Source organism: Heterocephalus glaber, unplaced genomic scaffold (genome assembly GCF_053883595.1).
Source record: "Heterocephalus glaber isolate CG9 unplaced genomic scaffold, H.glaber_assembly_v1.0 deba00001428, whole genome shotgun sequence".
In the NCBI taxonomy this organism is placed as follows: domain Eukaryota; kingdom Metazoa; phylum Chordata; class Mammalia; order Rodentia; family Bathyergidae; genus Heterocephalus; species Heterocephalus glaber.
Genome location: NW_028258293.1, coordinates 28,550,001 through 28,575,065, shown reverse-complemented (window position 1 = coordinate 28,575,065; position 25,065 = coordinate 28,550,001). Strand labels below are relative to the sequence as shown.

Below are 25,065 nucleotides of genomic sequence, written 5' to 3'. Positions count from 1 at the left end.
AAAATATATGTACAAAGAGACTTCTTCAAAAAATAATTTTTTTTTTGAGAGCCAGGGTCTTGCTGTGTAGTTCAGGCTGGCCTTGAACTCACTAAGTAGTCCAGGCTGGCCTTGAACTTGTGGTGATCCTCCTGTCTCAGCTTCCCAAGTGCTGGGAAGAAATCTTTAAAAAAATAAAAGAAATAAAAAACAAAACCAAGAAATATACGCGCCCCCCCAAAAAGAAAAAAAACCAAGAGAAACACGCAAACAAAAAACCAAAAAGAAAACACCTTAAGAAATCTTTACCTATTTTACAGAGTACTTTTGGCACAGAGGACATACTTAATAGCTGACACCACTGCCAGCTTTTTGAGTCTGAAAGACAGAGGTACTTCTCACTCGAAGTCACAAGGGGGCAGCCGGAAACCAGGAAATAAGGTTCAGCACAGGATTTCACTGGGCTACAGATGAGTTGTCCTGTCTGTCCTTACCCAGAATGAACTCCTCAATCCTAAAGGAAAATAATGTCCTGTGTATTGAAAACCGGGGCTCCTTTCATTCACAGGAGACAAAGCTATGGAGTACCTGCAAGCTGGCCTCCGCTCCTTGTTTGGGTCTGGACCTCAGCACAGTGTCAAGAGGTGATTACATCTCCCACAACCAGGACATCAACTCTGGAGACCTATGGCAAAGAGCTCATGAATATGATGGCAAAAAGAAGAATGAGCTTTAGAGTGGGGACACAGACATTCACTTGCAGAGTGGGCTGAGCCATAACCCATATCCACTCTCATCCTTCCTCCCTCCCTGCCATCACGTTATTACATGATGTAATAGTAGGAACAGAGATTTTGGAGACCGACCAAGGTCTAAATCAAGGCTCTGGTATTTAATTTCTCAAGCCTCAGTTTCCTTCTCTAAATAAAACAGGAAAATATCATTTGCTTTTTAAGAGTGTTATATATACTTAATAAATTACAATATGTTTACACTTTGGTTACGGCACAAACAACAGGATGTTGTGGCAAGAAATGGGATTTAAAGTTAAGATAAAGTTCCTCTCTTTATGATGCTTGGCAAATCATTTCATCTGAGTTTCACACCTAAATGTTAGTGTAGTTTTTTTGTTTTTTTTGGTACCGCGAATCGAACTCGGGACCTTGTGCCTGCGAAGCAGGTGGTGGAACCACTGAGCTAAATCCCCAACCCTGTTACAGTGTAGTTTTAAGAATCACATGAAAATATATCACTAAGAACTCTCAACCATATTACTCCAGCCAGGAACAACTTTCTGCCCTTAAATAAATCAAAATCTGGGGCCGGGGATTTAGCTCAGTGGTTCCGGCGCCTGCCTTGCAACCACAAGGTCTAGAGTTTGATCCCCGGTACCAAAAATAAATAAATAAATAAATAAAATAAATCAAAATCTTAGCCTGTATGGCCCAGCTCAAGTGTTGTATCCTCCAAGAAAGCTTTCTCTAATAAGCTCTGAAGTATAAATAATATGGTATTTATAAATAATATGACATTCTGGTCAAAATGCACTGAGTTGGAAAGATCTCAGCAATACTAAGTGAAAATAAAAGAGAAAACCCATACGTTATAATTCCCTCTTTATATTTAAGGGGAAAAAAAGAGATGATCATGTCATTCTTTTTTGTTTTGTATTTGTTTTTTACCGGGGATCGAACTTGGGACCTTGTGCTTGTGAGACAGGCAGTGGAACCACTGAGCTAAATCCCGGGCCCCATCATGCCATTCTTTCACTTAAAATTCTTCACAAGTTCCCACTGCTGACCAAGTCCAAGCTCCTCACCTGACATTCAAGCTCCTTCACTGCCTGGGCCCCACCAGCCTCTGTGGCCTCAGCTCCTGTGGACCAGCCTCACCATCCTCTGAGCCCTTGGGGTACAGCTATCCCCAAAGTACCCTTCACCATCTCTTCTAGGTCAGTGGTTCTGACTTGAGCATGCAGCAGAATCGCCTGGAAGGCATATTAGACTACAAACCGCAGGGTGCACACACACAATTTCTGGTTCAGGTGTGAGGTGGGGCCCAAGAATTTCTAAAATGTTCAACTGATGTTACTGTTCCAGGGACCACACTTTGCCAGCCACTGCCTTTACAATGATTATTTCCTTACCTAAACAGAGGCTGACCAACCATGTCAGTTTGCCTGGGACTCCTGATTTTGGCACCAAAAGTCCAATACCCTCAGTTTCAGTTCTGGGACAGTCTGGTTACCAGAAATAAGAATCTCTCCCATGTTGCTGCTTATAGGGTATTTACTGTCACTGCCAAGCGTCCTTCTTTAGGGCCAGCCCAACAAGGACTCTTGAGGAAGGAGTTTAATTTTGTTCATTGACTTTTTGCTGGAGTAAAAGAATTTTAACAAAGTTTTCCAAATTCAGGTTTTTCCAAACATATTTATTTTCTCCAGGGAATAGGTTTTAGTCCTCTATTCCTTGTAAACATGTAACACAATTTGGTGTGAGAACGAACTGCAAGCATCCAGATGTTTACCCTAATGTTGTGGGGTGGGTCTACATAAGGAGAAGACAGGGCAAAGGCAGTGAGCATACATGAGCAGTAGCTACTGCTGCTCCTGCATCTTGTTCCTTTTTTGTTTTGCTTTTTTTGGTGGTACTGGGAATTGAACCTCCGGACTGAGCAACATCTCCAGCTCTTTAAAAATTCTGTTTATTTTGAAATAGGGTCTTGCTAAGTCTTTAAGTTGACCAGGGTAGGACTGAACTTACTATCCTCCCTCAGTCTCCCATAGTGCTTAGATTACAGGCAAGTGGCACCATGCCTGGCTACACATGTGCTTCTTCCTCAGTTCAAATTAGGTCTTGGAATGCTAGATCTTCTGGGCCAGTTCAGCTCACTTGCTGTGACTTCCAAGGAGTGCCTATGACACTAAGGAGCCATAGACTTTGGGAAGGACTGATGATATTTCCACTCATTGTAAATCAGGATCAATGCTTTTCAGTAACTTTCCAAGAGGTCAGAGGTCAGAAAGCTGATAGCGTCTCAAGAGACCATCTCGACAGCATGTGTAGATTTGCTTCTCCCACGTGGCTACCTGGAACACAAAAATTCACAGCTCAAAGGAAGCCTGGGATTTTTCCATTTCAAAAAGATGAAGGCTGGTCATTGATCCTCATTAGTCCAAGGGAGTATGAAAAACCTTTTACTCTGAAGGCAAGAGATTACATCCAAAATATGTATTTACAAAATTCCTTGGGCTGGGGATTTAGCTCAGTGGTTTTGCCCCCTGCTGAGCAAGCTCAAGGACCCTAGTTCAATCTCCAGTACCAAAAAAAAAAAAAAACCAACCAAATTCCTCCCAGGCCCTTGGCCAGGGCCAAGGGTGCACTTATGACTACAGAACAAAGAACACTGGCCTAAGTGGAATGCAAACCTATCAAGAGTTGTACATGGATTAATGCAGAGGGTCTGCACTGGGGGAGGAGATAGACTATTGACAGGCTTGGGTATCCCTGAACCTTGTAAAATTAAATGCAAAAAAGTGCAGAATGTAAGTTATTATTAACAGGGAAGATTTCATTTACTTCTCAAAGACAGATAAGAACCACTAACATCAGGGAAACAGCATGCACTCTGTAATTATTATCAGGTTTGCTGCCATGTAGCTGCATGACCTAGGGCAACTTTCTCAATTCTTTTGGGTCTCAGTTTCTTCCTTTGTAAAATGGAAATGTTACGTTAGTTTACAATATAGATGTAAGAGCTTTTTTTTTTAAATGTTTTTTTGTTTTTGTTTTTGTTTTTTGGTACTGGGGATCGAACTCAGGACCTTGCATTTTCGAGGCAGGTGGCAGAACCACTGAGCTAAATCCCCGGCCCCAAGAACTTTAAAAAATGAAATGGATTTGTATGTATTTACCTGGGAAAAGATCTAAGATGTTAAGTAAAAAATAAATAAGCTATATATAGAGTGGTGCAATTATGTACAAACTGAAGATAAAACTATTATTTATATAAGTGTATAAATACACAAATATAAGGTTGAAATTTCTCTAAAAACAGTCTTTAAAGCTATATGCAAGGGCTGGGGATTTAGTTCAGTGGTAGAACACTTGTCTAGCAAGCATGAAGCCTTGGGTTCAGTCCTCAGCAACTCCCCCCCCCCAAAAAAAAGACACATACAAAATAATGCTAGTTAGTGGCAGAAAGAAGAGTGAAACTAAAAAGGTCTTAGGGAATGGTAACAAAGACTAGATAGGATAATATCTGTACAATGTCTGCTCAATAAATATTAGATGGGATAATATTTGTACACTGTCTGGTCAATAAATATTAGATGAGATAATATTTGTATAATGTCTGGTCAATAAATGTTATTTCATTTTTCTCTTTCCACTCTAATCAAATGAAATAATCAGTCTTGAGTTTTAATAACAATTGCTAATTTTAAAGAATACATTTATAAAGGAACTTGCATATGCACGATCTCATTATTATCCTTATTTTACAGATGAACTGACAGATGAGGTGAAGGAATTTTTCAAGTTTCTAGAGCAGTAAAGGATGAAGTCTCTACTTACTCAAAAGCTTTGATTTCTTCCCATCCACCATAATAAGTCTTTTAATCCATCCACCATAACCAGTATTTTAGAACACGTAATGACCACAAGGTAGCCTGATTCAGTCCCTTCAAAGCCCCAGATCTCAGGTAGGAATAACCCAGGCCTAGTGTCCTTTCAGGCTGTACCTTGTATACAGGGTCACAGTCAGCCCCACTGAGCTCAATGGCATAGTCTAAATCTTGTTGAACAATGAAACAGCTTCCATCACCTAAAAGGCAAAAAGAAAATTTAGATAACTAAAGAAAATGCTAGCCTAAAGAAGATGGTCATAAGACACCAAATAGTAAATAAGTCTTACTACATGGGCCAACCATGATGATCTATAGCTGCTTCCTGGAATGCTGGGCTGGGCACGACTTGAAGGCCAAGTGCAGTCAGTGGGAAGAAGGGCTGCCTGCAATTTGTAATGCCTGCCAAAGGCACAGAGCAAGCAACTGCAGGCTTACACATTTATTTGCAAACTTATCCTTGACAATGTTTTTAAATAAGAATTGGTCTATACAAATGTTTTAAGAAAAATGTATGTTCCCAAATTATTCCTGAAGCTATGAACCTGACAATATATACTAAGAGGAGAAAAGTTATACCAAGAAAATGAAATTATAGCTGATCTTGGGCTGGGGGTATAGCTCTGTGGAAGAGCATTTGCCCAGCAAGCACAAGCCCTGGGTTCAATCCCTAGCACTACAGAAAAAAAAAAAGTATATCTAATCTTCATTTCCTCAGAAGAGAACAGACAAATGAAATGGAATAATCTATAAAATACTTACTAAGGTGATTTTTTTGCTGTTGTTAATTTAATATAAAAATAGTAGCTCACTGAAGAGAACATTAAAAATAAAATAGTGGTAATAAACTACCTATAATCTACCACTCAAAGCTAATTAGTATGAATATTTTGAGTCATTCTTCCAATCTTTTTAATAAAAATTATTTTACATGGTAAGAAGCATGCTGTATAAAAGAATGCCTTCCTGCTGCACAAGCGCAAGGACCCGAGTTCAATCCCTGGTGCCAAAAAACAAACAAACAAAATAAAACAATGCCTTTATGCAAAACACTTTTTCTATATTAAGACTTTGTTAGCCAGGCATGGTGGTGTAGACTTGTAATTGCAGAAATCCCATCACTTGGGAGGCTGAGGCAGGAGGACTGCCGCAAATTCCAGGCCAGCTTGAACTATATAGTGAGACCCCGTCTCAAAAAACAACAACAACAACAACAACAACAACAACAACAGAGACTTTGTATAAGACCTTGGAAAAAAATCAAAGATATCAATTTACCTGTTCAAATTTTTTTGAAATCTGAAACAATGCTTTCCAAATATATCTGATAATTCATGTATACTCCAATAAACACTATATGAGGGTAATAATTTGCCCCCCCCGCCCTTTTAAGGTACTGAGGATTGAACCCAGCACCTTTATATTGAGCTATACCCTTAGCCCCTTTTCCATTTTTTATTTCAAGACAGGGCCTCAAGTTACTAAACTGCCCAGCCTAGGCAGTCCTCCCGCCTTTGTCATCCATAGTGCTGGGATATAGGTATGTGCCATCACACCTGGTTTACCTTGTCCTTTCTGGCATTATTAGAAAAAATAACCTTTTTAGAAAAAAATCATCTTTTAGAGATACATATAAAAATATGTTTGTGAGGGCTGGGGATTTAGCTCAGTGGTTTCGCCGCCGGCTGTGCAAGCGCAAGGACCCGAGTTCGATCCTCGATACCAAAAAAAAATGTTTGTGATATATTTCAAATATTATGAGGGTTCAGGATTGCAAGAAAATGGGTAAAACAAGATTGGCTATACACTGATATAGTGCCTTTTTTTGGGTACCAGGGATCGAACTCCAGGACCTTGTGCTTACGGGGCAGGTGCGGTACCACTGAGCTATATCCCTGGCCCTATGGTTATACATTGATAATATTACCAGCTGAAGCTGAATAATGGGAATCTTAGATTCATTATGCTCTTCTGTCTACTTTTATATGTTTCTCAATTTCCATAAGAAAAGGTTTTTTCTTTTCTTTTTTTTTTTGTAGGGCTAGATATTGAATCCAGGACCTCAAGCATACTAGGCAAGTGCTCTATCACAGAGCCTTATCAACAGCCCTAAAAGGTTAAAAAAAGAAAATTGTTTAAAAAAAAATTGTTCATGTGATAACTTAAATCTCCTCACTAACAACCAAAGAAGCTCAAAGGTTTTTCATGTCCAACTTCTAAGCCAGTACAGAATACTCCTGCAGAGGAAACAGCCAGCCACACTCCACCTGCACTGTCAGGTGTTCACTGCCCCAAGGGCCTCCTCTTAGGGAACAAAAAGTGTTTGCTTCTAATGAACCGAAATGTAGCTCCTAATAACTTTCTCCTATTGGTTTTAGTCCTGTTCCCTGAGAACAGTTATACTTTCATTTCCTTTACGTTTAGGTGTTAGTAATAGAAATTATGCCTGCCTTCTTCCCAACAGAAGCAGCTATAACAAACATAAAAGTTCCTTGAATTTCAAGGAATTATCTCTTTAAACTGACCCTGGACTCACCTTGGCTAGCAATGAATCCATCTCTGAAATTCAGCAGGGACAGAACTGGTGCTCCTGATCTGTGGATGACTTGTACTGGAGCTCTAGGATTCAGAGTAGGAGAAATTTTACTTTTTTCTTTGAAAGCAACACCTGACTATACTCAACATATAATAATAACCACATAAAAGGAAACAGGACAGATGTAGAGAGAAATTAAAACCATTCATACAGTTTCTTTTTTTTGGAAAGTTCTGGAGGATGAAGGTAACTAAAAGCTACCTTGGAGTGAATCTCAAAACATGAACTAAGTCACCACCAAAATCTCAAGGTTTTAGAGGAGGCTTGATATGAATCAAAGATAATAATGTTAACAATATTTTAACTTTTTTTTTTTTAACTTGACAGAATTAAGATTAGTTTTGAAATATTGTATTAAGGGCTGGGGATTTAGCTCAGTGGTTCCAGCGCCTGCCTCACAGCGCAAGGTCCCGAGTTCGATCCCTGGTACTAAAATCAAAACAACAACAACAAAAAAACAAACAAACAAAAAAGAAATATTATATTAAAATTGTCAGCAAGGTAAGGGATGTAGCTCAGTGGTGCTGCACCTGCCTTGCAAGTATAAGTTCCTGAGTTTGATCCCCAGAACCAGAAACAAAACAAAAAACAAGAAACAAAACTCACAAAAAATTGTCAGGACTCTAAAATGAAAAGATAAAAATGGTACCCAAAGAAGCCATTCAATAAATATTATTTGGACAAAGGAAGGAAAAAGAAGGAAGGGACAGAATCATAGAAACTGTTAAATCCTGTTACATAGAGGCCATATGATTCTCTTTGAATATTTTTTAAAACGTGAGGCGGCTTGTTTTATAAGGGTCATAATCAAAACTAAATAAGAGGGCTGGGATTTAGCTCAGTGGTTCTGCTGCCTGCCTCACAAACACAAGGACCTGAGTTTGATCCCCGGTACCAAAAAAAAAAGCTAAATAGGAAATAGAATTGGCTTATATGAATTCAAAAATGATCATTCAATCTTAGGCCACCACAGGTCTAATAGCCTAGAGAAAACTACTGAGCTCCTTAAAGTTAAAAGCTCCAGACAATCATTTTACGCAAAGTTATTTTATTATTTAAACGTCATTTCCAAAACAATTATTACAGTTGGACAACCATGACAGTAGGAGTCAAATTATCTTTTAATATAATTCCAGGAATGATAAAAACAATCAGATAATTTACACCAGAAAGATTATCAATGGAAAAAGATACCCTTAGCTCAACAGTTATCTATCTGCTAAGCTAAATCAATATTACACCCAGTAAAAAATTCCACTCTGTAGAAGACCTGCATCATGCAAATGAATGGTCTCTCACCTCGGACTCCTCACATCCAGTTGATAAATGTTTCCATCTTGTGTTCCAGCCAATAGCAAGAAGCCAGAGAGAAAAGTACAGCAGTTGAAGGCATCTGAGCCAATAAAGAGGAAGACCTGGGAACAATAGGAGACAAAAATGTTTAAAGATTCATTTGTTTCCAGGAATAAACAGATCCAAAAAAGGAGAGAATTTCACTATTTTTAGAGATTCTTTCTTTCCCCTTTTAAGAATCTTTTGTTTTTTTGGTAGCAGGGATTGAACTTGGGACCTTGTGCTTGCAAGGCAGGCAGCAGCACCACTAAGCTAAATCCCCGGCCCCCTTTCAAGAATCTTGAGCAGGAAACAGAGCACTCACCAATAACTGAGAAAGTAGGTCTCCCAGGATTTCAAGACCTGAGGCTGGCTGAGGGCTCGTGCAGTTTAGTTAACAATATGCTGTGAGTTAACAGTTTTCAAACTAATACCCTTTAGCATTCTGACTCACAGGCTCTTCTCCACCAAAAATCTTTTTTTCCCTTTTCATACAACCCTCCATTTGAAAAACACTTGTCATCCCCATGTTTATATTTTGTTTCATGTCACTTCCAGAAACTTTTTTTTTTGGTACGGGGGATCAAACTTGGGTCCTTGCGCTTTCAGGGCAGGCGGCGGAACCACTGAGCTAAATCCCCGGCCACTCCTGCAACTTTTTTTTTTTTTTTTTGGGTACTGGGGATCGAACTCAGGTCCTGCCGCTTGCGAGGCAGGCGGTGGAACCACTGAGCTAAATCCCCAGCCCTACTCCAGCAACTTTTTGAAGGAGATACTTTGAAGGAAAAGAAAAAAAGCTTAAATATAATGAGGGAATTTAAAGAGTCAAATTCTCCCATGTCTAAAAATATTTTTATACTTTTTTTTATTCTAGACTTTTAGCTCAAACTGACCATTTCATCCATATATATTCCAAAAAGAAGAGAACAAAAAAAAAAAAAAGAAAGAAAACCTGATTCACCTTTGGAAGTTAAAGCTGGCATAGTTCAAGTGCAAAGGCAGTATTAGCAAAAACAGTGTAGTTCCTGGGATAAGCTTTGATAATGAAAACATCTCTAGCACAGTGGAGTAACAAGATAAAATAAAAATACAAAAGCTAAGGCCAAACCAAGTTATTAAAGTTATTCTGGATGATGATGGTAGGAACCAGAAGAAAAATTTTAAAAACCTAATCTCAGGGCAGACAGAGTTTAGTTAAGAGCAAAATACGTCCATCCAACCTCAGAGGATAAAAGAAGAAAATTCGGAGATGGGGATTTAGCTCACTGGTGCCGCCACCTGCCTCACAAGTGCAAGGACCTGAGTTCGATTCCCAGTACCAAAAAAAAAAAAAGAACCCTGAATGCATTACTTTCTTCACATTATCTTAGAAGTAGAAGGATCCCATAACGAAGATCTGTAAAACCTCATCATTTTACATATAGCACATTAAGGTGCAGAGAGCAACTTTAAAAAGGCCACAAAGCAGAAGAGTACTTCATCTTCATCACACAGTCCTATAAATTAAGTCCTATTATGCCCAGTTTAGTGACAAGAAAACAGGCTCCTGGCTGGGGATTTAGCTCAGTGGCACCGAGCCTGCCTCAAAAGTGCAAGGTCCCAAGTTCGATCCCCGGTACCAAAAAAAAACCCAACAAAAAACAGGCTCAGGGAGATTAAGAAACCTCTCAGCCGGGTGTGGTGGTACACACCTGTGATCCCAGCACTCTGGAGGCAGAGGCAGGAGGATCGCTGCGAGTTTGAGGCCAGCCTAAACTACAAAGTGAGACCCTGTCTCAAAAAAAAAAAAAAGAAGCCTCTCCAATGTCAGAGCCAGTAGGTCCTAAGAGCTGTGATTAAATCCCACCCCATTCCAAATCCCGCACTTAAGTCACTACACATACTTCCTCTCACCCATGCAGCTTCCTCAAAAAGGGAACAAGTAGAAATGTTTCTAAACATCTTGCCAAGAATCAGAGTGATCCCAGGCTTCAAAGGTCTTATAGGAAGCACTTGCCGGCTGCCTGCTCTGTAGTCCCAGGCACTGAAGCTTCTTATCTTCCCGGGCCACCAGCAACATTTTCGCTTCTGTTCCAACCTCCCGCTCACCTGCATGATGATGAGCCATGTCAATGACAGCTACATTGGTCTGCTGACCGCACTACATGTTAGTGATTCACTGATTAATTTTTTTAAAACTTAGGTTCTATTTCTCACTGTGGCACTGTTTATTCAATAGCACACATTTGTCAAAACTTCTACAACTAAAAAATTAAAATTAAAAACCTTACAGAACTGTACAATTAAAAAGGGTGACTTCAGCTAGTTGTGGTGTTGCACACCTATAATCCCAGCACTCTGGGAGCCTGAGAGGCAGGAGGATCACAATTTCAAGCTCAACCCACGCAATTTAGCAACTCAGTGAGACCTTGTCTCAAAACTTTAAAAGGGGGAGGATGAGCTCAATGCAAAGGCTCTGGGTTCAATCCCAATACTATAAAAGGGTGACTTTAACTATATATAACATATATTCTACAAATGCAACTTTACAAATCAGTATATTAAAGTACAGTGTAATTTAGCAAAGATGACTAATGGCTATAGCTCATTTAGTGAAGCTGGGCATAATAGCGCAGGCCTGTAGTTGCAACACTGAGGGAGGCTGAGGCAGGAGAATTACAAGTTTGAGTTCCACCTGGCAACTTATCAAGACCCTGTCGCGAAATAAAAACTAAAAAAAAAACAAAAACGGTGGGGGGGTTGGGGGATGTAGCTCAGTGATTGAGTGCCCCTGCATTTGATCCCCAGTACCATGAAAAAACCATTTTTTTCTGTTTCATCTTCTGTTTTTTCATGAGACAAGGTCTTGCCAAGTTGCCCAGGCTGGTCTTGAACTTGCCACCCTCAGGTGTGCACCACCTTGTGTTTTTAATAACCACAATGGTTGCTCTGAAGAGAATGGATTATAGGAGAACAGTACAGGCAGTAACACAGACAAAAGGTGATGACACAGTAGACCAAAATATTGGTGGGAGTGAGGGAGAAAGAAAAAGGAGAGAGAAAAAGCAGTGAAAAAACCAGAAACACTAATGGTACAGATGTGACTGCTGACTTGGGACATGAGGAAAGGGAGGGTGTTAAACATGAGTTAAACTCAGGTTTTAAGCTTGAGCAAATGGGTAAATGGAGGTACCACTTTTTTTTTTTTTTTGAGACTCCCTAGGTAGTACAGGCTGGCCTTGAACTCATTATGTAGCTCAGGTTGGCATCGAACTCACGGCAATCCTCCTGCCTCAGCCTGGTACCATTTTCTGAGATGGGAAAAAAGAGACCGGAGGGATCAAATACACCTTCTTAGAGAAGGTAAGGTTGAACTATCTATCAGGTATCTAAATAGTGCCTCAAATTCAGGTAAGACAGGAGTGGTGGTACATGCTTGTAATCTTAGCACTGGGGAAACTGAGGCAAGAGGATCCTTTAATCCCAGCACTCAGGAGGCTGAGGCAGGAGGATCGTAATGAGTTTGAGGCCAGCCTGGGCTACACAATGAGTTTGAGGCCAGCCTGAAATACATAGACACTGTTTCAGAAAACAAAACAAAGGCTGGGGATTTAGCTCAGTGGTTTCGCCACCAGCTGGGAACCGCAAGGACCCGAGTTCGACCCTGGGTACCAAAAAAAAAAAAACCAAAAAGAGATAAGTAGAGGGAAGATTGGATCAGGCAACACAGTGACCTTGACTCTTCATTTCAGTCAAGTACCTGGGCATAAATCATCCTACAATGTACTGAAGAGTAAATAGGAAATGAAAAAGTAGAAAAAACAAGAATATTGTCATTTAGATTACTGTACTTACCAACTAATTTTTAAAAATTTAACCCTGTTTTAAGTAATAATGGCTATAAAATCTCAGCTTGGAAGTGAGGTATATGTATATTATATTAATATGTAACTATTAAAAACACATACTATGTCAAATTATCTCATTTACCATTAATCGCACATGCATCCCCCTTTAGGAAATAGGTGGTCCCTATTAATCCATTAATTTTTAAAGAGGGGACAGGCTTCTGGGCTTCTTCCTAAAGAATTAAAAGTATCATGCCACCGCGATATATGTACACCCATGTTTATAGCGGCACAGTTTGTAATAGCTAAAGCTTGGAAACAGCCCAAATGCCCTTCAACCAATGAATGCGTAAAGAAGATGTGGGGGTTTTTTTTGATACAATGGAATATTACTCTCCCATAAAGAAGTATAAACGAGACATTTCTTGGTAAATGGATGCATCTTGATACCATACTCTTAAGTGAAATAAATCGGACACACGTGTTTAAATACCGCACTGTTTCTCTGGGGTGAGAAACTGAAACTGTAAGTAAGGACCAAAATGTACAATAGATATTGGAAAATAAGAAGAAAATGTTCAAATGAGAAGGGGAACAAGGTGGGGGGAGGAGGAAAGGAAAGAAGAGACAAGAAAAGAGAACAGAAGGAAAAAATGGAAATAAAGCCTTTGTAAATAAGGATGGGAAGAGGGGTTGAAAGGAGAGGGGAATGGGAAAAAAAGAAGCAAGCAAGATAAATCATGTACAGGTACAAATTCCCTATGATGAATGTTATCATTATGTATATCTAAAATGTACCAATAAATGTTTTGGTTCCAAAAAATATATAAATAAATAAAGAGGGGCCAGGGAACATCTAGTAGTCAGAAATAGTTTTACCATAGTGCATCTATATGGTAAGTTTTGTGGGGTTTTTTGCGGTTCTGGGATCGAACTCGGGACCTTGCACTTGCAAGATAGGCGCAGTGAGTGCCGTGCCACTGAGCTAAATTCCCAGCCCTTTTTTATTTTATTTATTTATTAATGGGTTTTTTTTGGTACCAGGGATTGAACTTGGGACCTTGTGCTTGTGAGGCAGGTTGCAGAACCACTGAGCTAAATCCCAGGCCCTATGTGGGAAGTTTAAGAGAGTGAAGGTGGGGCACCTATTGTGTCAAAAGTAAGGGGCAAAATTAATCCAAATGAGCTGTAAATTTAGGTCCACACAAAAACTTACACATAGGTGTCTACATCAGTTTTAATGATAACTGTCAAAACCTGGAAGCAATGAAGATGTCTGTAAGTAGGCGAATGGATATGTTGTGATATACCCAGAAAATGGAATAGTATTCAGTGGTTTGACAAGAAATGAGCTATCAAATCATGAAAAGACACAGAGGAACTTTAAATGCTTATTGCTAGGTGCAAGAAGCCCATCTAAAAGGCTAAACCTATACGGTTCCACCTATGATAATAACAGTAAAAAGCTCAGTGGTTACTAGAGGTTGGAGGGAGGTAATGATGACAAACTAGGTGGAGCACAGAGGACTTTTAGGGCAGTAAAACTATTCTGTAGAATACGTCAGTGTTCATTTGTCAAAACGCATAGAATGTACAACACCAAGAGTGAACCCTAGCACATACTATAGGTCTTGGGTGATAACAATTTGTTGATGCAGGTTCATCAATTGTAACTACTCTGGGGAGGCAACATGGGAGTGGGAAGGTGCAGCAGAGGATATATGAAAACTCTACTTTCTGCTCAGTTTTGCAGTGAACCTAAAATTGCTCTAAAAATAAGCCTATATTTTTAAAATGTGAGGAGCAAAGATGACAGAAAAAGTGTTCGTATAGAACAGAGAAGCAATTATTAGTATTTTCATGAGAAAGTAAGAATGAAATTTACAACTGGGCATGGTGGTGCACACCTGTAATCCCAGCACTCAGGAGGCTAAGGCAGGAGGAATGCTGACAGCTCGAGGCCAGGCTGGGTGTCTTACTTACTTTTCTCATTGCTGAGACAAAATACCTGACACCCAAAGTTAAAGGAGGAAAGGTTTATTTGGCTCACAGTTTACAGAGGATTCAGTCCGTAAGCGGCTGACTCCAAGGCAAGGTGGCATAGCAGAGGAGCACCACAGAGGAGAAACAATTCATGGCATGCAGAAGGCACCAAAAGCAAGCAAGTGACCCACAAGTGACAAGAGCAGCTTTTTTCTGCCCCTTTTATATTCTATCTAGGCTACCCAGCTTAGGGTGGATGCCAAGCCCAATCAGTGGACTAATTTAATAATCACTCACCCTTAATCCTAGTGCCCTTAAACCTACCATTGCATCATGAATCAATCTCAGCATCACACACTCTAGATCCAGTCACCTCTGAAAAGCCCTGCTTATGACTGTATGAGGCTTTGGGGGGACATCTAGACATAAGCCGTAATACTGGGCTACATAGTGAGTTAAGGCCAGCCTGAACCACATAGCAAGGTCCTGCCTTTAAAAAAAAAAAAAAGCCAGGCGTGGTGGCACATGCCTGTAATCCCAGCACTCTGGAGGATAAGGCAGGTGGATGGACTCCAGTTCAAGGCCAGCATGGACTACACAGTGAGTTCAAAGCCAGCCTGAGCTACATGGCGAGATCCTGTCTCAAAAAACCAATGAAGGGCTGGGGACTTAGCTCAGTGGTTACACCGCCTGCCTTGCAAGCGCAAGGTCCTGAGTTTGATTCCTGGTACCAAAAAAACCACAAAACAAACAAACAAAAAAAGGGAAAAAAAAGGTCTTATTAGGACCTTTACTTTGCTGTCTTACCAGAGTTATTCAACTTAACATTCTTAATTCAACCTTCTAGGCCAAACATATGTTTTTATATAGCACTCAATCTCACCTCCACTATGTAATGCAAATTGCTCCATACATGCCCTAGTTCCTACTCTCTCCATTCTATCCTATTCAACTGGAATTCATCCTTCATAGTTTAAGTCATCTTCATTTGTAAACATATAGTAACTTGTTACACTCCTTTCCTCTGCAAACCTATCATATTTGCATTAAGAATTGCTAATTTTTTTCAGGTGAGCATTACTGATCACTTTTTTTTTCAGTATTGGGTGGGGATTGAACTCAAGGCCTTTATACTAAGCTACATCTCCAGCCCTTTTTATTTTTTATTTTATTTATTTATTTATTTATTTAGGTACTGGGAATCAAACTCAGGACCTTATGCTTGTGAGGCAGGCAAAGGCACCACTGAGCTAAATCCCTGGCCCCTGCCCTTTTTATTTTTAATTTTGAGCCAGGTTCTTTCTAAACCACTGAATTGCAAAGGCTGGTCTCAAATTTGTGATCTTCCTGCCTCAGTCTCCCAAAGTTCTGGGTTACAGATGTGTATGCCACCATGCTCAGCTTCACTAAATGACTTATAGCTATTAGTCTTATCTGCTACTTTATACTGTACTTTAATACAGTTATTATGATACATGCTTCCTGTGTTGATTCTAAAGCTATAGAAATATAATAAATAAATAATAATATTTTTAAAAATAATAATATAAGGGTGGAAATTAAAATAACCACTATAGAGCAAGAAAGGATGAAAAAGAATAGGAGAAACTAAGGCAAACACTGAAGGGGACTCAAGAAAACAAAATGAGCTCATATATTACTATCAACTTACTGGGGATCTGCTCCGGGGAGCCAAGGTTGATGGAGTTGTCAGCAGCACCTACTGCCACTCCATTAATGGAAGAACCACAGTCTGCAATGACTCCCAAGCAGGCCGAGCGCCCACAATCCCAAAGTCGGGCTGTTCCATCTCGAGAGCCAGACACTACATTCCGCCCTCGGTCGACAATGGCTGTATCCAGGATACCTGGCAAGAGAAAAAAAGCCTCTAAGATGGAGAAGGTAGTAAAGGAACTACAAGGACAGAGAAGACAGAGTAGCATAAATGCCTCTGTCCCTTTATAAATGTAAATTGAACATGAACATGTGGTACTGAAAGGGGAATTTTGCCTCCATGGTTTAAACTGGACTTACTACAGGAAATTCCCTACTTGAAAATTTTTCTTTGTTTTTATTTTTTTGGTACCAGGGATCAAACTTGGGTCCTTGCACTTGTGCAGCAGGCGGTGAAACCACTGAGCTAAATCCCCAGCCTAAAAAATTTTCTTTGTTCAACATGTCCAAGCCAACTTCCGCATCTCAGGAATGTCTTTGTCTCTAAAGTAGTTTTGTCTTTCTGCCCAGATACAAATGAGATATTAACCCCCATATTTTGAATTACCCAATGAACTTGCTGCCAGTATTATAAGTGAGCCAGTGCCATGTTTGATTTTGCCTGTTAATGCATAATCAAATTCTGTAATCAATGAATGTACACCAAGAGTACCTCACTTGTAATGCCCCCGCCCAAAGTGTATATCTACTTTGTTCAAGCATTGGACAGGGCCAGTCTCCCGCCTATGAACGCAGGCTGGCCCGCTGGCGTAAATAAAGCTTTACTTGGTCTCCAAGGCTCCTGGTGTGCCTTCCATTCTCTCGGACTAGCAGTAACGAGCTTTATCAACGAAACAGAAACCTTGCTGTTTCAGTACATGCTGGAGATTTTAAAATGCTAGAAAAACAGAAATGAGCAGAAAGAGTACTTACTTCCCAATGGTTCAAAGACTATGAGACAGATATGTAAAGCCAAATTCTGGATTTAATATTTAGTGGGGTGTTCTGTAATAGTGGTTTAAAGTTTTTATTTTGGCTTACTCCCTCCCCTTTTTAAAGAAAAATTAGGTAGATGCTTTGAGAGTTCAGTCTACACATCACTGTCCTAAGAGATCTTGCTGCTTCCACTGAGAGCTGTTTAAAAAAGGATGTGACTTCTGGTTCCGGCCAACAGGGAGAAACCCCATTCTTCCATGTCCTTCCCCTTTCAACAAAAATGACCCAGACATGACACAAAAAACAAGAATAGGAAAACTTTGAAAGATGCAAAGGAGTCAAACTACTTAAGGACCCCAGGAATTGAAAAACACAGAATTGAGTTCCTGGATTTCCTCACTGCATCTCATAGTCCGGACAGGGCACTGCAGAAGTCACCAACCCAGAAGCACTCACAGCACACAATTTTGTCTGTGTTTTGAGACAGGGTCTTGCTATGTGTAGTTCAGGCTAGCCTTGAACTCACTATGTAGCCCAGGGTGCCCTCAGCCTCCCAAGTGCTGGGATTACATGCATGCACCACCATACCCAGCTAAGCACACAATTTTTTAAAAATCCAAGAAAAGTCTATTGTCCCTAGCCAAAAGACTTGGAAAGAAGTAGCCTAATAACAAAAAATCTTGGTCATATCCACCCTACTCTAGTCAAACACCAACAGAAAAGCTGCTATTTTTCTACCACTATGGTTTCAGCAGAGCTGAACAGGAAGTGATCTTCTGTACCCCATGGAAAGATGTTTAATTACTTATTACAAAATAATTAGGATTATAACTCCTATATGTTCAAACTCATTAAGTTTCATTAAATGGCCTGGGCAATTTAACTTCAAACTAATTAGCTCATATATTAGAGGCTTAAAACTACATTTAGTTTATCTTTCCATTTGAAAGATTCAAAATACACACAGAAACTTTACCTTGGTTTGTTAATGAAAAAACATTCTAATCTTTTAATTATCTATATTAAAATATATATTTGTAGACACACACACTTATATATTTAAAGAACATATGTAAAATTTTAGAGGCACCAATTATGTATCAACTAGAATTGTATTTGTTTCTACTGGAAAATGTCTATTTTATTAGAAATAACAATTTCTCCTTTTTACATTTGACAAATATGTTAAAACATCACAAGTCACAAGCTCCCATTTTCTAGCAAGTATTAAAGCTTAATTTTATATTTTATGTAAGGAAAAAACCCCACTTATTGTGTACTTATTATATCCTGAGGAGTATGCTAAATCTTTCATTAGTACTATCTCATTTAATACTACTATCCTCATTTTACATGAGGAAACTGAGGCCCAGAAAAATTAAGTAATTTTCCAAGGTCACACTTTTTAAGTGGCAGAATTAAGATTTAAACCAAAATTTGCCTCCAAATCCTATCTGTAACTATTCTACTATACTGTCTCCCTTGCTATCACGTTTCTGTATACTAGAAAGGGAAGCAAGCCAGGGACTTAACTAAGCTAACAAAAACTTATCCTTCACAAGAGATCTATACATAGAACTACTTAATAAGTTTCTAATAGTTCTCTATTATCAGCATCACACTATGTTTATTCAGTCCAGACTTCCTTATGGTTTTGTTTTGCTTGTAAAAAACACCCTAAGCAATAAAGAACCACATTTGCTTTCAACACAATCCTCTGCTTCTTTTATTGTGTTTGTGAAGTACTGGCAAGTAAACCCAGGTCTGATTACATGCTAGGCAAGTACTCTACCACTGAGCTACATCCACAGTCCTTTTTTGTTTCATTTTGAGACAGGGTCTCACTAAGTTGCCTAGGCTGGCCTTGATCTTGCAATCCTGCTGCCTCACCCTGGAGAGGAGCTGAGATTATAGGCATGTGCCACCATGCTGAGTTCTGCTTCTCTTATTTTCTCACCACTTGTGAGAAGCCATTAATGATAATAAATGCAAATGCAACCTGGGGATGTGGCTCAGTGGTAGAACAAGACTCTGGGTTTGACCCCAGCAATGACAAAAGGAAAAAAAATAAAGATAATAAATGCAAGTAATAATTCTTTATTCTGTTTTTATGTATGGTTTGTGGTTGTGACTAATAAAATGCTTCAAAATTTCATAACTCAAGAGATTATTTAAAATGAACCACACAGCAGGTGTGGTGGCGCACATCTATAATCTCAGCACTTGGGAGGCTGAGGCAGGATTGCTGTGAGTTGGAGGCCAGCCTGGGCTACATAGTGAGTTTAAGGCCAGGCTGAACTACATAGCGATACAAAAAAAAAAGGAGCCACACAAGCAACTTGGAAACCACTTGGCTGGACCAGTGAGTGGCTCCTATGTTGGTATCATCAGCAATTAATCCTGACTTTTGTTCTGTGTTGTGGAAGAATAAGCAATCCTAAAAACCTGGGAATATTTTACAGAATTAAGTGGAAAGAAATATTCAATATCTGACAGCCATCAGCCTAGATCTGACCTCATGTCATTTCTCTTGCCATGTATCATTTCTCTTCAATATGACAAAAACTCTCCTCTCAAGGGGGGAAAAAAAAGGTCAGGGTTGCTATACTGCAAAAGTCCTTACTCTCACCCTGAAAACTTCTCACAAGGCCAAAAGAAAGGGAAAACTATACAATAAAAGCTTACATCACATTAACAAACATTCTAAGCTAAGGGTCATATATATATTTCCAGAGAGATTTTAAGAATGTTGGGAGACATCGTGATGATTCACATGCAGTAACTGCAATGAGTCAAAGGTGTTCCATAAACTAAGAGAGCATCAATGCTAAATATGCACCTTGTTCAGTTCGACATGCAGAGTCATGCTTTGTTTCACTGAAAAGTTTCCCTGGGCCTATATGTTCAGAGGAAAAGCCAGATCTAGGGTGAATCCTCCAATGTTTCTCTTATTCCTATGGCTGCTGGCTCCCACACTTTGCAGGCACCTCTAACTCCTTAGACTTGTTAGTTTTTAAAAAGTAATGAGTTCTTCAATAATGTGAGGAAGGCTCCAAATATTGTTTCTGTTCCCTATCAATGTACCCATTTGTTTGGTAAGGTTGACATGTATATTTGCTAGATCATCTGCATGTAATCTGACACAAACCATTATAAAGAAATATTAAAACTTAAAATTTGATCTCTACAACAAGTTACAATGCAGTAGGGGTCACAAGGTAAAAACATAGGTGTAAATACCACAAGTAAAGGGCAATCTGTAATTAATTCCCAAATTAGTGGTATAGAAAATGTTATTATGGTTCCGATGTAGGGATGCAAGGTAAAGAATTGAGAATGTTACTGTATTTTTAAAATCTGTAACCTTGTAATCCCTATGTATTTTTTTCTTCTTCCTCCTCTTCCTTCTTTTTTTTCAGTACTAGGGACAAAACACAAAACCTTCATACTGAACTACATCCTTAGACAGGCTCTTACTAAATTGTCTAAGCCAGGTTCAAACTTTAAATTCTCCTGTCTGAGCATTCTAGAATGCTGGAATTACAGATATGTATTGCCACATCTGGTTTTATCATCTTTTTAATATTCTAATTAAGGATAAAACATCCTTAAATTATGTTTTTTTTCAGCAAACCAACTAATCAGTTACAAAGGGAAGATATTCTCAGTCTGTCTCTACAATCTGATATTATCTAGTTATATAGATAATCCATTGTTAAAAAATATGAACTATAATTTAAATTCATGGTAATTAACAGTATCGAGCTCTATCTTTGATATCTGGTAATGAAGCCATTCACCACCTGGCTTTTACTGTCACCACAGCCAAAGGAGTGAGAAAATGTAGATTTTCTCTATCGCACTCTTTCTTTTCTTTCTGCAGTATACAAGTAGATAATCTCCTGAGGAGGATTTTTCCTTATCAATTATGGAAAACAATAATTGTGTAAGACAGTTCTAGATAGCAATAACAAAACTAACTAGAAAAGGAATTTCTAGTCCGTGGTGAAACAGTAGCTCATCCAAATGGCCAGGTGGATGAATTACTTGTACATTTGTGAATAACTGGCTTCTGTTTCTATTTTAATTTATTTTGTTTTCTTTTGTTGAGACAGGGTCTCCCTATGTACTCCAGGCTGGCCTTGAACTCACTATGTAGCCCTAGGGTGGCATCAATCTTCCTGTCTCAGCTTCCTGAGTCCTGGGATTATAGGTGAGTACTGGGATTTCAAGCACATCATCATGCCTAGCTCCTGTTTCTACTGTTGCAGTGATTTGTTATAGAGACCATCAGACAAGCTTTTCCTACCTCCTCTGTGCCCTTTGAAGGTCACCACACAGCTAGCATCTTCGGCTGACCAGATCTTCAGCTGAGCATCCATTCCCCCACTCAGAACCACAAGGCCTGATGGGAAAAACCTACAACAATTCACATCAAATACATGTCCTTCCAACACTCTCTGGAAAACAAAAGAAAATGCCATGCTACTTCTCTTATCCATCTCTTGATGTTCTCACATCTCCCATAATTTTGGTCCCTTATATGAAACACCTCTATGTTATTCCTTCATGCTACATTTTTTTTAAAAAAAGCTGCCCAAAGGATCTTTTTAGCTTATTTGTCTACCAAGTAATATTCTAAGAGTTGCTGGCTTCCTTTCCTGAGAGTTAGGTATAGATACTGTAGAACTGAACTCCATAGTTCTCACAGTTATCCCCAGGTCTAGTTTTAAAAATTAGGAGCTGAAGAGGCATGGTGACTCTCTTACTCATCTCTTCTTAAAATCCACTGTATAGGTTGAAGGCTTAGCCACAGCCTAACAGCCTAGCTGTGTTGTGCTAGAAACTGACAAGAGAAGGCAGTTTAAACCAAGGGTTCACACACATAAGACATTCACTGGCCTGGCTCAACTGCTACAGCCCCATTCTGTCTGGCCAATCACTAATCTTGAGGACAGTTCTCTGATTAACAAATGGGAAAACAAAGATCAACTGAAGTGTAGTGGTCCTGTATCTTTACAATGGGTCATTCTTCTATGACTCAGTCCAGGCTACCCTTCAAGTCTAAAACTCTAAAAATATATTCAAATCCTTTACTCTGAGTTCTCCATTAGAAGCCTGCCAGATCTTCATGCTCCCATCAGAACTAGAAGACACACCAAGGCCTCCTCCACTGGAAATGTCCAGGCATGTTATCTGTTCAAAAGACAAAACAATGTTATGAGTATGAAATGCTCTTGTTCCCTTGAAATATGTGATAAATCACCTTTGTTTCAAATCCCTTCAAAACTTTTTCACACCTATGCTTCCTAATACAAATAACTTTCATGTCATAAGAAGGCTGAATTTTTATCCCTAATCTCCCAACAGTCTGAGGCCAACATGTTTTACTTTTCCAAACAAAAATCATATGCAGTCTCTGGCTTCAACTAAAAAGATTCGCCCTAGGGATGGGGATGTAGCTCAGTGGTGCTGCACCTGCCTGGCAAGCACAAGGTCCTGAGTTCAATTCCTGGTACTGGAAAAAAAAAGTTTCCCCCATCCTATTACCAATTCCCAGCTTCCATCATTTGCCATTTTACTTAAGATAACCTTCAAAATGCACCATGAAGATTCAAGTAGCAGCAAAGACATTTTCATATATATCTCTGTACAGCTGTGCATATATAGACATAGACACTATACTCATAAAAACACAAAATGATGCAATTGGAAACACCTATATGTCTAGAAATATGAGACTGGAAAACTCATAGAAAAATTATATAGCTGCGCAGCTCTTAAAAGAATACTAGATAGCTGGGGATTTAGCTCAGTGGTTTCGCTGCCTGCTGCACAAGCGCAAGGACTGGAGTTCAATCCCCGGTACCAAAAAAAAAAAAAAGAATACTAGGGCCAGGGATTTAGCTCAGTGGTTCCCTCACCTGCCTCGAAAGTGCAAGGTCCCGAGTTCGATCCCTGGTTCCCCAAAAAAAAGAATACTAGAAAGAATACTAGAAAGATAATATAGAGTAATGTATATATGAGCTGGGGATGTGGCTCAGTGGTGCCTTGCCTTCCTGGCAAGCGTAAGGTCCTGAGTTCGATCCCCAGTACTCCTTCCAAAAGAAATGAATAACACATATATAATTCAGTAATTAAAAAGCAAGATATAAAGCAGGCATGGTGGCACACACCTATAATCCCAGTACTTGGGAGACTGAGGCAGGAGGATCACTGTGAGTTTGAGTCCACCCTGGGCTACACAGTGAGTTCAAGGCCAATCTGAACTACATAGAAAGACCCTATCTCAGAAAAAAAAAAAAAAAGCACAATATAAAACACCATTACTATAAAAATCTATTTGGGTAAAATGATTAAAGAAAAGATGAAAGGATAAAGTAAAATACTATGTAGAAGTCAGCATGGTGATGGCTCATAGGAGGCAATCAATAAATGTTAGTTATCATCACTATTATTACTAATAAAGGCTATATAACAAAAGTTGCATAACAGTTATCTTTACAGAAGAGTGAATTTTTTAAAAAAGAGTGATTCTTTTACTTTCTATGTCCTAAATTTTCATCATTAAAGATGTTTGTTTTGTAACAAAGGTAAAAAAATAGCCTTTTATTCTACCTACCTATCTATCTATCTATCTATCTATCTATCTATCTATCTATCATTTATTTATCTTAGGGTGTTTTTTGAGACAGGGTCTTGCTATGTAGTCCAAGCTGGTCTTGAATTCACTATGTAGCCCAGGCCGGCCTTCAACTCAAAGTCATCTTTCTCAGTCTTGGATTAGAGGTATGCACCACCACTTAGCAAAATAGTTTTGTTTTTTTTTTTCTTTTTTTGGTACCGGGGATTGAACTCGGGTCCTTGCGCTTGCAAGGCAGGTGGTAGAGCCACTGAGCTAAATCCCTGGCCCTAGCAAAATAGTTTTTTAAAAATGTAATATAAAGCCAGGAATGATGGCTCACGCCTGTAATCCCAGCATTTAGGATGCTGAGGCAGAAGGATTACCGTGAGTTCAAAGCCAGCCTGGGCTCCAAAGCAAAACCCTGTCTCAAAACAAAAACCAAATAGGGCACAGTGCCTGCCTGGTAAGCGTGAGGTCCTGAGTTCGATCCCTGATACAAAATAAAAAACCTAAAACCAAATAAATAAATAAAAATTAAAAATATAACATAAAGATGTAGAAGGCTACAATCAGTTTATCCACCACCTTTTATTTTTGCTTCAAAAAGGCCCATGGTAGTAAAAAGGGCTTTATTACAAAAACTTAAAACTACAGTGGTACCTTGGTCCATGAACTTAATTCTTTCCACGATTCTGATCTCAAACTGAATTTGACGAGAACTCAATCAAATTCAATGTTGTTGACCTTATGGGGAAATTTGATTCGGTTCTTGTCCAATTCAGTTTGTAACCAGAATTGTGGAAAGAATTAAGTTCATAAACGAAGGTATCACTGTATTCTTCAGTATGGTATATTTGGAATTTTGAGAAAATATTCCTATCTAGCAGGCAAGGTAATAAAATATGAGCAGTGACATATTATATAAGCATCAGCTATTGTATCATTATCCAACAGCTGGTAAGTAGCTTGTTAAAAACGTATTTAAGAAAACTTCATGTAATCTCTAAGATTACAGAATATCTTTGTACACATACTCTCTGTGGACTTGAGTACCAGTTTTGCCAAACATATTATAATTCATCAGCTCTATCATCGTATACGTAAAGTAATGAAAGACATTAATTACAAAATGTTCATGCCACTAGATAAGCAGATAAAATGGGGAAAAAGCACACTATTATATTTTCTCTTTTATCCACATACTTACACTTTTTTTTTTTTTAAAGCAAAGCACTTATTGGTACATTTACTTACACTCTTTGTATGAACTCTGGAAAAAGTTGTGTATGGTGCCAAAAACTTAGAAGATGCGTTTTCCTTTGGACATGAAACGTGAATGCTTTTCTAGAGAGAAAAGATAAAAATCCATCAATGAACCTACTCCAGTGTAATTAAAACCTCTTAGAGAAAATATCAGGACAACAGGAAATCCTCATCTTTTAAGCATACT

General features: G+C 39.0%; 1 protein-coding gene across 3 annotated transcripts in view; it reads right to left on the bottom strand.

Annotated features, from left to right (window-relative positions):
- Positions 1-2,379: 2,379 nt before the first annotated feature.
- The window catches only part of Paaf1 (proteasomal ATPase associated factor 1), a 33,469-nt gene continuing 10,783 nt past the window's right edge, over positions 2,380-25,065 (bottom strand). For all 3 annotated transcript variants that reach the window (XM_004863261.4, XM_021243195.2, XM_087211317.1), the window contains 9 exons: positions 24,870-24,959; positions 22,088-22,186; positions 21,300-21,450; positions 16,014-16,208; positions 10,528-10,619; positions 8,499-8,614; positions 7,140-7,222; positions 4,721-4,803; positions 2,380-3,067 (listed from right to left, as the gene is read on the bottom strand). In XM_004863261.4, the coding sequence (XP_004863318.1) occupies positions 2,990-3,067; positions 4,721-4,803; positions 7,140-7,222; positions 8,499-8,614; positions 10,528-10,619; positions 16,014-16,208; positions 21,300-21,450; positions 22,088-22,186; positions 24,870-24,959 (987 nt within the window). In that variant the 3' untranslated portion in view covers positions 2,380-2,989. The remainder of the gene's footprint in view (positions 3,068-4,720; positions 4,804-7,139; positions 7,223-8,498; positions 8,615-10,527; positions 10,620-16,013; positions 16,209-21,299; positions 21,451-22,087; positions 22,187-24,869; positions 24,960-25,065) is intronic.